Below are 13546 nucleotides of genomic sequence, written 5' to 3' on the forward strand. Positions count from 1 at the left end.
CTTTTGTCTCAAGACATATCCCCCAGAAAGGGAGTTTCACATGAAATACATAAACCAAAAACTCACAAATTATTTTATTCTTAACAGCTTTTAGAATTCAGCAAAAACTAAAACTGTGCCGACAGATCCTGCTTTAATCCACTTAATGTCTTTGAAGAATGTTAAAGATATTAAAAAATAGAAATACAATAGACTACCCTCCTGAAACTTCAACTCATCAAAAACTCCGCTGCCCATATCCTATCATACACCAAGTCCCGCTCACCCATCACTCCTGTGCTCCTGACCTACATTGGCTCCCAGTTCCACAATGTCTCAAATTTAAAATTCTCATCCCTATGTTTAAATCCCTTCATGGCTTCACCTTTCTTTATCTCTGTGACCTCCTACAGCCCTATACACCCCTCCAACTCTGGCCTTTCATGCATCCCCTCCCCCTCCCCCTCCCCCCATTCCCTTTGCCTCACCATGCCTTCAGCTGTCTAAACAACACCGACTGGAATTCTCCCTTTAAATCCTTCCACCTCTCCATTTCCCTCTCCTCCTTTAAAAACCTCTTTAAAACCCACTTCTTTGACCAAGCTACCCCTCCTAAAATCTCCTAGTATGGCTCAGTGACCAATTTTTTGATTATGCTTCTGTAGAATGCTTTGGTATTTTTTCTACCTTAAAGGCACGATACAAATGCAAGCCGTTGTTGACTAGCACTTTGTAGCTTTAAGACGGTGTACGGCCACTTTCATGCATAGCATTATTATAACCATGACAAAACCACATTTAAGTCTGTTATTACACAATGATGTAATTCAAATAAAGAATTCCTAATTTTTGAATTAAGTGGCTGCAACCAATTTGCAGAATCCATCCTTTTAATATTTGCATAATACAGACACAAAACACAGAATGCAAATTTGACCTGGTATTTACACCACAAGTTAATTTAAGACTTAATTAAATCAGTAGCATTCCCCAAAACAAAGGGCAGCTACCCCTTTGAAAGAAACAAACCACATTCATCTAATTTAACCCTTGTTCACTTGTTTGGAAGGGAACTGTTAGTATTTTTTCTCTACCAAAAAGTACAAATTTTATGATTTTGTGACACTGACAATTTAGTTTCCACAATAACATCTGCATTTTTCTTTCTGTTTCTCCCTCTTTACCTCCATCTGTCTTTGTTTCTCTCAATTTTTCTCAGAACATCCTGTAGAACCAGCTCTCCTTTAGTCTCAATACAGCTACACAACATGGCAGTGTGTGTCTCTCTTTTCATATAACATATGAACACATATAAATGCTGTTTGAAAATGACCACCAACTAACATAAACCTTTGATTTTTTTTTGGATCTGTTCATTTTGATTAATGTGCACTCGATATTTAATTCTGATATAAAGCATTTCAGGTTATAGTGATCCAGAAGGCAAAACATTCTCCTTCAACATACCTTAGATGTGTAAATTTAATATATTATTAAAAAAAACATTTCATCTGAACCATAAATCATTTCACTTATCTACAAGTCACCCCAGCATCCTCAGAATGTGTACAGTCATTATGTCCAATTATTGCTGGACAATTCCAGATACTGTCTTCTTTGCCAGTACACAATGTTTCATCTAGCCATATTGGCCCTACACCTGCAAAAAAAGCACTAAAATCAGTTTCATTGGTTAACAAAATATGAATAGATTAACTGCAAGACAATACTTTACATAAGCTCTGACTGATCACAGTTTAATTACAAATTTTAAGTAGAAAACTGTTTAAAGGAATCCAGAGTCACTACGTGTCATCTACTCAGCTTTGAAGAGGCCACATACATTATACTAGTTATGTTTTGAGAAGCATTTCAAAGATGTGACCTATATCATCTGTGAAACTGTAGATAAAAGCTTAATTATGCAAAACTAATAGTGGTTTCAGTAACCCCTCCCATACTAGATACCCTGATTAAAATTAATACAGTTCTATACTTCAATAGGCAGAAGAGTTCAACATTTCTGATCCCAGTGCAATGTAAATAACTTTAAAGATAAAGTTGGAATCTTAATTATGATGATTACACAATTATGTAAGCAAATTGGCTAAGGCAGGGCCAGAGATGAGCGATATTACGGAGGTGGAGTAGGCGGTCTTCGTGATGGAGAGGATATGGGGTAACTATCTCAGTCAAATAGGACACAGAGGTTGTGAACAGTCTGGTTTAGCCTGAGGGGGAATGGAATCAGTGGCTAAGGAATGGAGTTTGTGGCGGGAGCCTAAGAAGCCCATTGGTCTTCCCAATGTTTAATTGGAGGAAATTTTGGTTCATCCAGCACTGGATATCAGACAAGCAGTGTGACAACACAGAGGCAGTGGTGGGGTCGAGAGAGGTGGTAGTGAGGTATAGCTGGGTGTCATCAATGTACATATGGAACCATTATCTAGTGCCTTTAATTTGGAGAAATGTCCCGAGGCACTTCACGGAGACAGAGTCAGAAATAAATGGCACCAAGTCAAAGAAGAAGATATTAGGAGGGCTGACAAACAGCTTGATCAAAGAGCTGAGTTAAGGAGGGTCTAAAAGGAGGAGAGACAGGTGGAGGGGCTTATCACAGAATTCCAGAGCATTGGGCCTAGTTGGCTGAAGGCACTGAAGTATACTGGCAGCAAAGGTTGAGCTGAAGTTTACGGAAAGTGGAGGATGGGAGGCCATTCAGAAAAGCATTGGAGTAGTCGAGTCTGGAGGTGACAAGGGCATGGATAAGAGTTTCAGGAGCAGATGGGCTAAGGTAGGGGCGGAGGCGGGCAGTTACTGAGGTGGAAGCTCCGCTCGGCTCGATTATGACTCTGAGGTCAATTTGGTTTAGCCTGAGGCAATCGCCAGGGAGGGGGGGATGGAATTGGTGGCAAGGGTACGTATTTTGTGGCAGGGACCAAAGACAATGGCTTCGGTCTTGCAATGTTTAACAGGAAGAAAGTGCGGCTCATCCAAGACTTGATGTCAGATAAGCCGCCTGAAAACACAGAGGCAGTGGAGGGGTTGAGAGAGGTGGTGGTGAGGTAGGGCTGGAGAGGTAGAGCTGGGTGCCATCAGCATACATATGGAATCTGACCCCAGATCTACAGATGATGTCACCAAGGGAAGCTTGCAGATGAGGATCAAGAGGACCCCATAGGTAACTGAGAGATTGTGAAGAAAAGACATTACTGAAGATGCTCTGGCCACAATCAGATAGGTAAGAGTGGAATCAAGCAGGGGCAGTCCCACTGAGCTGGACAACAAGGAAGAGGCATTGGAGGATGATGTGATCGACCACGTCAAAGGCTGCAGAAAGGTCAAGAAGGATAAGGAGCAATAATGCAACATGGTCACAGTCACAGAGGATGTAATTTGTGACTTTGGTTAGGGCTGTTATGTTTCTGTGGCAGGGATGGAAATCTGATTGGAGGGATTCAAAATGGAGTTGTGAGGAATGGGCAATAAATGCTGGCCTTACCAGCGGCGCCCACATCCCATGAACGAATTTTAAAAAAAGGAAGAGGGTTACAGATTTGGGAGGTGACAACACATTCAAGGACTTTGGAGAGGAAAGGGAGGTTAGAAGGGGGCAGTAGTTTGCGAAGACAAAGGGGTCAAAGCTAAGTTTTTTGAGGAAGAAGCTGATGATGTTGGTTTTGAAAGGTAGAGGGGCAGTACTTGAGGAGAGGGAACCATTTACAATGTCATCTAACATGGGCACCAGGAAGGAAAGTTGGGTGGTTAGCAATTTATTGAGAATGGGCTCGAGATCAGGACATGAGTCTTAATGACTTGATGGGGTTGGAAAGGGCATGAGGGTAAATAGGAGCAAAACTAGAGAAAGATGCGGGTTGAGGCAAGAGCAGGGTGGAGCCTGGGGAGAGGTTTGGCTTGGTGGGAAAGGGGAAGGGGAAGGGGGAGAAAGCAGTAGAGGCAGCTGAAGGAATAGTCTCAACCTTAGTGACATAGAACCACAGGAACCGCTATTGCTGGTATTTACCTGTTCCAAATTTAGAATTAGAATGAATAGCAGATGCATCTTGGTACCCAAGCATTTTGCAAACTACTGTTGCATCTTGAAAATCCCACTTATCGTCACAGATTGTTCCCCATTGTCCATCATGGAACACTTCCACTCGACCTTCATACAAGCTCCGCCCATTTACCAGCCTCACAGTGAGAGGAGAACTACCTAGTGATGATAAACAGAGACTGTGAACAAAACAGGAAACCAAATTTGCACAGACATGTTCGAATGATTTTTTGCTATTGACACCTACTTTGTCATTTGCCTATTGCACCATCGACTGACAGCTGCCCACTAACACCTCACCCCTTCCAGACAGGGCACAATTACTTTTCCATTGAGGTTTCCCTCTATGTTTTCTTCTTGGATAAAGATGAAGAAGAAGAGATGGAGCAATGGAGGGAGCCTAGGCTGGTGATGCTGCGCCGTAGACAGATGGCACTCCCTCGCAGATATCCCCATAACAGAAAATACAGGCAGAGGAGCTCCTACCTGCATTTGGTCGAGGACTAGTGCCTCTTGAGGCTCTGCATTACAAAGGAGGCTGTCACAGAGTTATGCTGCAAGCAGATCCTCAGCCCATCTCCACTGTATACATCACCCTGCCAGTGACTATTAAAATCACCACCGTCCTTAAATCTGATGCCAGAGGGTCATTCCAGGCTGCTAATGGAGACGCTTATAACAAACAATCAGTGATATATTATTCTCTAGAGCTAACAATTTCATGGACAACCAGCGCCAACATTATTATTAATTCTCAAGTTTTGGGCATCACTGGCAAGGGTGGCATTTGTTGCCCATTCCTAGTTGCCCTGAGAAGGTGGGGTTAGGCTTTCATCTTGAACTGTTGCAATCCGTGTGGTGAAGGTGCTCCCACAATGCTGTTAGGTAGGGAGTTGCAGGATTTAGACCCATCGACAATGAAGGAAGGGTGATATATGTCCAAGTCAGGATGATGTGTGACTCAGAAGGGACCTTGGTGGTGATGGTGTTCCCATGCACCTGCTGCCCTTGTCCTTCTAGGTATTGGAGGTGGCAGGTGTTGCCTGACAAAGCACTGCAATTTTGCCAAATGGCAGGAATCTTCGAACTCCAAGAGTTATCGATGTGGCCATATACACCCACTTCATCAATGGCCAGATGTGCACCAACAGGAAAGAATACTATTCTCTCAATGTGCAGCTTGGATGTGCTCACAACTCTCTAAATAAAAAAGTTTCTCCTAAATCTCTTGCACTTAATCTTATATTTATGTCCCTTCATTCTAGACCCCTCAACCACTGGAAGCAGTCTGTTTCTATCTACCCCGTCCCATCTCTTCATAATTTTAATCATCTCTATCAAATCACTGCATAACCTCTTCTGTTCTAATGAAAATAATCCCAGTTTTTCATGTATTTCTTCATATTTCTACTTCCTCATACCAGCTAGCATCCTAGCCTCAACATTCTTCCTATACAATGGAGCACAAAGCTGCACACAGTATTCTATCTGTGGTCTTACTAAGGTTTCAGATGGTCACCATTACATCTTGACTACCATATCTGGCCATTAGTGCTTGTCCTGAGTACCAGGGCCACACGAGAAGACGACTTGCTGTGTGCCAGGGAGATCCACTTGGGACTGAGATGGCCCTCCTATCACGTCAGTTAAGTGCCTGGATGGATCTGCTGCTGGCCTCACCACTGATGCTGCTGCAAGGGCAACCTGGCCCTGCCTCCTTTCTGCCACGTATGGGCATTAGGGTAAGGAGAAGCTGGCAGGAGGGCATCCGCTGCTATCCTGACTGTACCATCATTTGAGCACCCCCCTGCCATGCCATTATTACTGGGCGTAGCTAATGATTCAGAAAAGCAGATTGAATGAACCCCAGTGTCATCAGCCCAAATTAAAGAAAACTAACACAAGTGCCCCCTTATTTTGCGGTGGCACAAACAATACAAAAGAGAAAAGAAACTTATTAAATTAAATAATAATGCTAGTGTCCCTATCCATGACACATGCCAGTCCCTGCGGTGCCCACCGGTCGCAGAAGGCCTCAAGCGTACCGGCGGACATCGTGTGCTCCTTCTCCAGGGCCGCCCTGGCACGAAAAAAGCCACGGAAGAGAGGCAGGCAGCCAGAGCGACCGCTCCCACAGGCCACGTCCAACCTGGACCTGTGGATGGCCACCTTGGCCATGTCCAGGAGCAGATCCACGAGGAGATCCTCCGACTTTCCCGCACCTCTCCAAGATAGGCGGCCAAAGATCAGGTGCGTGGGACTGAAGTGCAGCCAGAAGTTGAGGAGCAGCCCTTTCAAATATGGAAGAGGGTCTGAAACCTCTCGCACTCATTGTAAATATGAAACACGGATTCATCCAGGCTGCAAAAGTCACAGGTGACCTGGGAGTCCGTGAAGTGACTTACGCCTGTTCCTAATGTTCCTATGTTCTCCTTTATAAAGAATGCAAAAGTGGGAAATACCTTTGGGTACCATAAAAGGCATGCAAATGAGATGTCTGCATGCAACCAAAATGGGGATGGTTAAGTGACTGATGCACGTACCAAGTAATTAGATCCCATGTGAGGCTTTTAGTAATGTGATTACATGTGATTACATGTAAGGTTGCGAGTGAAGAAACACTTCCAAGTAAAGGTCTGGGATATAAAGGGCACTGCGTTGCCTCCTGGGCAGTGATGCGAACAATTTCAAATGCTTTAACAGAGTGTGAGGGATGACAATTTTGCAAATTGCACTTCAAAGTATTTCATTGTATGTGAGGTGCTTTGAGACATTCTGAGACATGTGTTCAGGTACAAAGTAAATACAAATGGTTTCTATCTTTTACTTTTCCAACATTCTATCATTGATCAATTTTGGCCAGTGATAGTGCCATTTTCTCTGACTTGATATGATTTAATTTAATTATGCCCCTTTTCTGAGAGGATTTTATCTAACCCTTTATTTCAATGATATTTTAAACCCAAACCAGAATTATGTTGTGAGACAGTTTTGTACTGCCTCCTACAGTAATTCATTTAAAAATATTTTTTACATATCCTCAATTCATTTCTTAGCCCACAGATTTCTCTGATAGTTTTTATTAAAAGCACTTTTGAAAGATCTAGTGAATATATCAGATCTATTTGAACACATTTTTAAATCTAACATTAATGGAAAGCATATACTGAGGGATTATTAAATAAGTATATCTTTTTAACTTTCTGCAACATAACAGCGACTACTCTTCCTCAGGTAATGTTATAGTGACTCCTTTTATAGAAACCCACATTGAATCCATTCCATTCAGTGATTTTTACTACAAATATTTTTCCATTGATAATTCATTTGTTCAGCCTACTAAGCAAATCTAATGTTCCCGAGGATGTATGTCTGTCTAAAGAGGAACAGGAGCAGTAGCGTATGCAGTGGCATAATGCTGAAAAAAGGCCAATAACAATAATCTCGCACTCAACATGTAGGTTCAGAAGTTTTGTGTGGCTGATCTAATAGCCCAACACAAATCTGTATTGCACATTATCTCATGTGTTTTGGTGAAGGCAAAGGAGACACCTGCTCTGACATGGGCAACAACATTATTCAGCTTCCCAATGATATCTAAAGTAACAAAAGCCTGGATCATTTGATCATAGTTGTCTGGATAGAGCTACGAGACAACTACAGCAGAGAATACACTATTGAAAAGACAATCTTCACTCAAAAGAGGAACAATGTAATACATTGGACTGTTTCCTCCTCAACATGTTTTTCGATATGAACAGCTATCATAACCATGACTTGGGTCTATGGCCACCAAAGTATCATGATCATGGTGTTGGGTAGGCATCATCATGACAGAAATACAGTCTATAAATGTGTATACCTGGAGTATTTCATAGTTGCTGTACTGATCACTCACTACACTGTCTTCAAAAACATGAATTTCTGTCCCAGAAGAATCAGCAGAAACAGCTTGCAACAATCCATATCACTTAATAAAGCAAGTGTATACAACAAAATGTATGTCATAATCACCAGCTTCACCAAGAGAAACTCATCCGCAAGATGTTTCCAACAGTTTTGTATTGGATGAAGCTTTCAATGTGCTTGAATTTAATTCTTCTTATTATGCTTCATTGTGTTTAATTTATAAATAATTATTTTATTTAAAGTAGCCTGTACAATTCTGCAGAAGTCTTTCTTAATTCATTGTGTTTAATTTGTAAATAAATATCATACTTACCACATACAACACCAATTGTCATATTTATTTTACCCTTGCTGAACCCGACTAAAAGTTTTTTTAAAAGACTTGCATTCATATTGCACCTTATCCGATCTCTCCAAAATACCTCGTAGAACATTACACCCAGGGAATTTCCTTTTGGAATCCAAGAGCACGGAAGGAAAAAACTTGCATTTGTATAATTTCTTTCGCATCTTCAGATGTCCAAAAATTCTTCACAGCTGATGAATTACTTCTGAAGTGTATTCAACATTGTAGGAAACACAGCAGCCAATTTACGTACGGTAAGGTCGCACACACAGTCAATGAAATAAATGACCGGTTAATGTTGGTTTGTTGAGAGATAAATGTTGGCCATGGCACTAATGAGAACTCCCCTGCTCCTCTTTGAATAGTACAATAGGATGTTTTATCCACCTGAACCTCCAGCAAAGCAGCACACCTTAAGTACTGCACTAAAGTATCAGCCTAGATTATGTACTCATCTCCTACACTGAGACTTGAACCTGCAATCTTCTGATTCAGAGGTGAGAGTACTACCAACTGAGCTAAGCTGACAGTCAAGAACAAAATAGCACAGCATCTATCTCATGGATATTTCTGCTGTTCAAACAATATTGCAACCCTGTGCCATAATCCAGCAATAATATCAGCATTCTGAGCAAAGTTCACACACTCTGACCTGCCTACCTGTTTCAGACGGGAGGCCACTTGTAATATGCAAATCAGTCTCCTATGACATACATAGGATGCCAACAGCAATTCTGAAGGACGAACGAGTGGCCATGCTCCATCCGCCAACTGCCTATTGTGCACCTAAAATTAAAATTGGCTCCCATGTCTTTTCAATTCAGGTGCTAACTGACCTGTGTATATTTCCTGCAATTCTTTTATTTTGAATTTATCTATTGCTAACTGCAATAGATAAATTTAAACAGCAATTATGTTCTTTATGATGGCAGCCACATAGCATTGTCATTTTGTACTTACGTGTATTGTCACTTTCACCCTTTTCGCCTTTAACTCCAGGAGCACCTTTTAGAAAGAAAAAAAATAACTTGTATTTATATAGCTTTTTTTTTCAAAAAATATACTTTATTCATAAAATTTGCAGCAGTACATACAATACAGTTGTCATATCACTTTCCAAATGTACACAATACAGATTATACAATTTGCACGTTACGTCAAATGCAGTACAATGAACACATTGGACATAATTACAGTTCATGACACTCTAGGGTGTCTCATTGCATCATACTCAACACAGATTATTGCTTACAGATTCATTTCTGGTCCATTTCAGATTCATTACAGGTACATTACAGCAATTTCAATTTTACATTCTGCCCGAGGGGGTTTTTCCCTGATTGCAGCCCCTCGGTTTACAATGGCGGGAAGGCTCTAAACAGTTGCCTTTCCCCACAGTATTTATATAGCACCTTCCACATCCTGCTGTACCAGTATTGCTTGGATAATAAGAGTCCAAATGGGATAGAGGAGCAAAGGGGTACAGATACACAAATCACTAAAAGTAGCGACAGGTTAACAAGGTCATAAAAAAGGCAAATCAAGCACTAGGATTCATTTGTAGAGGGAAAGAATTGAAAAGCAGAGAAATTATGTTAAACTTGTATAGAACCTTAGTTAGACCACACATGGGGTACTTTGCACAGTTCTGGTCTGCATATTATAGAAAAAATGTAGAGGCATTAGAGTGGGTGCATAAAGATTCACAAAGATGATACAAGAACTGAGAGGCTGAACAGGCTGAGGCTCTTTTCTCCAGAAAAGAGAAGACTGAGGGGTAACCAGATAGAGGTCTTTAAGATAACAAAAGGGTTTGATAGGGTAGACGTAGAGAAAATGTTTCCCATTTGTGGGGGAGTCAAAAACTAGAGGTCATAAATATAAAATAGCTGCTAACAAATCCAACAGGGAATTCAGGAGAAACTTCTTTACCCAAAGAGTGGTAAGAATGTGGAACACGCTACCACAAGGAGTAGTTGAGGTGAATAGCATAGATGTATTTAAGGGGAAGCTAGATAAGCACATGAGGGAGAAAGGAATAGAAGGATATGCTGATAGGGATAAATGAAGTAAGGAGGGAGGAGGCTTGTGTGGCGCATAAACATTGGCATGGACTAGTTGGATCGAATCGGCCTGTTTCTATACTGTAGTTTTGATGTAACTCGATGTAAAGTGCTTCACAGCCAATTAATTACTCTTTAAAAATAGTCACTGTTAATTTGCAGGCAAATGTCAAAACCAATTTGTGTACAGCAAGGTCCCACAAATAGCAATGAGATAAATAATCTGTTTGGTGGAGTTGATTGAGGCATAAATGTTGGCCAAGACACCGGGAAAAACTTCCCATCTCTTCTTCAAATAGTTGAGCATAATCCAGCAATAACATCAGCATTCAATCGTAGCTTTCAAAAAGGAATTGGATAAATACTTGAAGGGAAAACATTTGCAGGCCTACAGAGAAAGAGCAGGGGAATGGGACTAACTGTTTTGCTCTTACAAAGAGCCGGCATGGGCTCGATGAGCCAAATAGCCTCCTTCTGTGCTGTAACCATTCTATGGTTCTGTTTTAAGCCAGCTCCCAGCAAATGATTTAACGGATGCAGCTTTCATCGTAAATTAAAATTGGAAAACTCATTATTTACTTTACAATGGAGGTCTCACTATTCAGAGCTATATTTATCACTACATTTATAATATTTAGCAATTGATGGAAATGACCTGTCAGAATCAATCCTGGAAGGGTAGCAGTATAATTAGATATACTACCAGAGATACTCCTCATAAAGTCTCATAATCTTCTCACTGCTAGGGATTGGACAAGCATATATCCATAGCAAGGGATCATATTTCACTCTTCACTTGTCTGCCAGGGTTAGAGTGGGCATATACCTAGTACGTAGCCACATACCCTCTTCCCATTAGACCAGGGATAATGGTGCAAGGCAAGGAGGGTATTAATGGGACAAGTAAAGAAACAAAAGATTGGTCTAGAGAGATGTAAATGGCAACAGCAGAACCATTACTAGCACCTGCTGTCCAAAAGAATGTGAGCAGTGGTTATGATCTGAAGTTATTGAAATCAATGTTGAGTCCACAAGGTGCCTGATTGAAAGATGAGGTGCTGTTCCTTAAGCTTCCGTTGTGCTTCATTGGAACAGTGTAGGAGGCCAAAGGCAGAGAGGTCAGAGTGGGAGTGGGAACGGGATGGAGAAGTAAAATGGCAAGCAACCGGAAGGTCAGGGTCACACTTGCGGACTGAACGGAGGTGTTCAGCAAAGTTGCGTTTGGTCTCCTCATTGTAGAGGAGACCGCATCGTGAGCAGCGTAAACAGTATACTAAATTGAAAGAAGTACAAGTAAATCGCTGTTTCACCTGGAACCCTGGACGGTGGGAAGGGAGGAGGTGAAGGGGCAGGTGTTGCATCTCCTGCGCTTGCACGGGAAAGTGCCACGGGAAAGAGACCGGGTGTTGGGGGTGATAGAAGAGAGGACCAGGGTATCGTGGAGGGAATGGTCCCTTCGGAATCTGAAAGGGGATGATGTGTTTGGTGGTGGCATCGCACTGGAGGTGGCAGAAATGACAGAGGATGAAACGTTGAATGTGGCAGCTGGTGGGGTGGAAGATGAGGACAAGGGGGACCCCATCATGGTTCTGGGAGGGATGGGAAGGGGTGAGGGCAGAAGTGCGGGAAATGGGACGGACATGTTCTAGGGCCCTGTCAATTACAGTGGAGGGGAATCCTCAATTGAGGAAAAAGGAAGACATATCGGAAGCACTGATGTGGAAGGTGGCATCGTCAGAACAGATGCGACGGAGACTGAGAAACTGGGAGAATGGAATAGAGTCCTTACAGGAGGCAGGGTGGGAGTCGGTGGGCTTATAATAGATATTGGTTGACAGCCTATCTCCAGAAATGGAGATAGAAAAGTTGAGGAAGGGAAGGGAAGAGTCGGAGATGGACCATGTGAAGGCGAGGGAATGGTGGAAATTGGAAGCAAAGTTGATGAAATTTTCCAGTTCGGGGCGAGAGCAGGAAACGGCACCGATACAGTCATCAATGTACCAGAAAAAGAGGTGAGGGAGGGGACCTGAGTAGGACTGGAGCAAAGAATGTTCCACGTATCCCACAAAAAGAAAGGCATAGCTAGGACCCATACTGCTTCCCATAACGACACCTTTTATTTTGAGGAAGTGAGTGGAGTCAAAGGAGAAGTTGTTCAACGTAAGAACAAGTTCAGCCAGGCAGAGGAGGGTGGTGGTGGAAGGGGACTGGTTGGGCCTCCATTCAACAAAGAATCAGAGGGCCCACAGGCCGTCCTAGTGGGGGATGGAGGTGATGGGGGAATGGACGTCCACGGTGAAAAGGAGACAGTTAAGGCTGGGAAACTGGAAACTGTTGAAGTGGTGGAGGGTGTCAGAGGAGTCACGGATATAGGTCAGAAGAGACTGGACAGAGGGAGAAAAAATAGAGTCAAGATAGGAAGAAATAAGTTGCGTGGGGCAAGAACAGTCTGAAACGATGGGTCTACCGGGACAGTCCTGTTTGTGGATCTTGGCAAGAAGGTAGAAACGGGCTGTGCAGGGTTGGGGGACTATGAGGTTGGAGGCTCTGGGGGGAAGATTTCCAGAAGAGATGACGTTAGTGGCAGTCTGCGAAACTAGAGCTTGATATTCGGCGGTGGGGTCATGGCCCAGGGGGAGGTAGAAGGAGGTGTAGGAGAGTTGTCATTCAGCCTCCGCAAGGTAGAGGTCTGTTTGCCTCACAACAGCGCCACCCTTGTCAGCAGGTTTAATGACAATGTCAGTGTTGGACCTGAGAGAACGGAGTGCTGTGAGTTCAGAGGGGGGTAGGTTAGAGTGAGTGAGGGGAGCAGAGAAATTGAGACAGCCGATGCAACGCCGGCAGTTCCCAATGAAAAGATCAAGAGGGGGTAAGAGACGAGAGGGAGGGATCCAGGTGGAACAAGAATTCTGAAGACAAAAGATGAAGGCAGCACCATATCACACATCCAGGAGTGAACTTAAACCCAACAGCATGTACTGAATGGAGTTTGGGTTGGGTCTTGCAGTAATTGTTAATAATTAAAAGATCTGCATATTGCATAACCTTTTTGAGTGCACTGACACTTCTAAAAACATCATTTTACATGGAGAATGTGTTGTTCTTAACATAATATAGTCACACCTCCAAAACATTGGATATCATCCCCATGATGCTATACAGGGTTCAACACTGCAATATTCAGTATTTTGA

General features: G+C 42.6%; 1 protein-coding gene across 3 annotated transcripts in view; it reads right to left on the reverse strand.

Moving 5' to 3' along the window:
• Nucleotides 1–466: 466 nt before the first annotated feature.
• Nucleotides 467–13546, reverse strand: part of LOC137342812 (macrophage scavenger receptor types I and II-like) — a 34558-nt gene continuing 21478 nt past the window's right edge. For all 3 annotated transcript variants that reach the window (XM_068006999.1, XM_068006998.1, XM_068007000.1), the window contains exons 7-9: nucleotides 9252–9296; nucleotides 4004–4195; nucleotides 467–1639 (exon numbers count right to left, since the gene is read on the reverse strand). In XM_068006999.1, the coding sequence (XP_067863100.1) occupies nucleotides 1512–1639; nucleotides 4004–4195; nucleotides 9252–9296 (365 nt within the window). In that variant the 3' untranslated portion in view covers nucleotides 467–1511. The remainder of the gene's footprint in view (nucleotides 1640–4003; nucleotides 4196–9251; nucleotides 9297–13546) is intronic.

The sequence above is a fragment of the Heptranchias perlo genome, chromosome 26 (assembly GCF_035084215.1).
Source record: "Heptranchias perlo isolate sHepPer1 chromosome 26, sHepPer1.hap1, whole genome shotgun sequence".
Lineage (NCBI taxonomy): Eukaryota > Metazoa > Chordata > Chondrichthyes > Hexanchiformes > Hexanchidae > Heptranchias > Heptranchias perlo.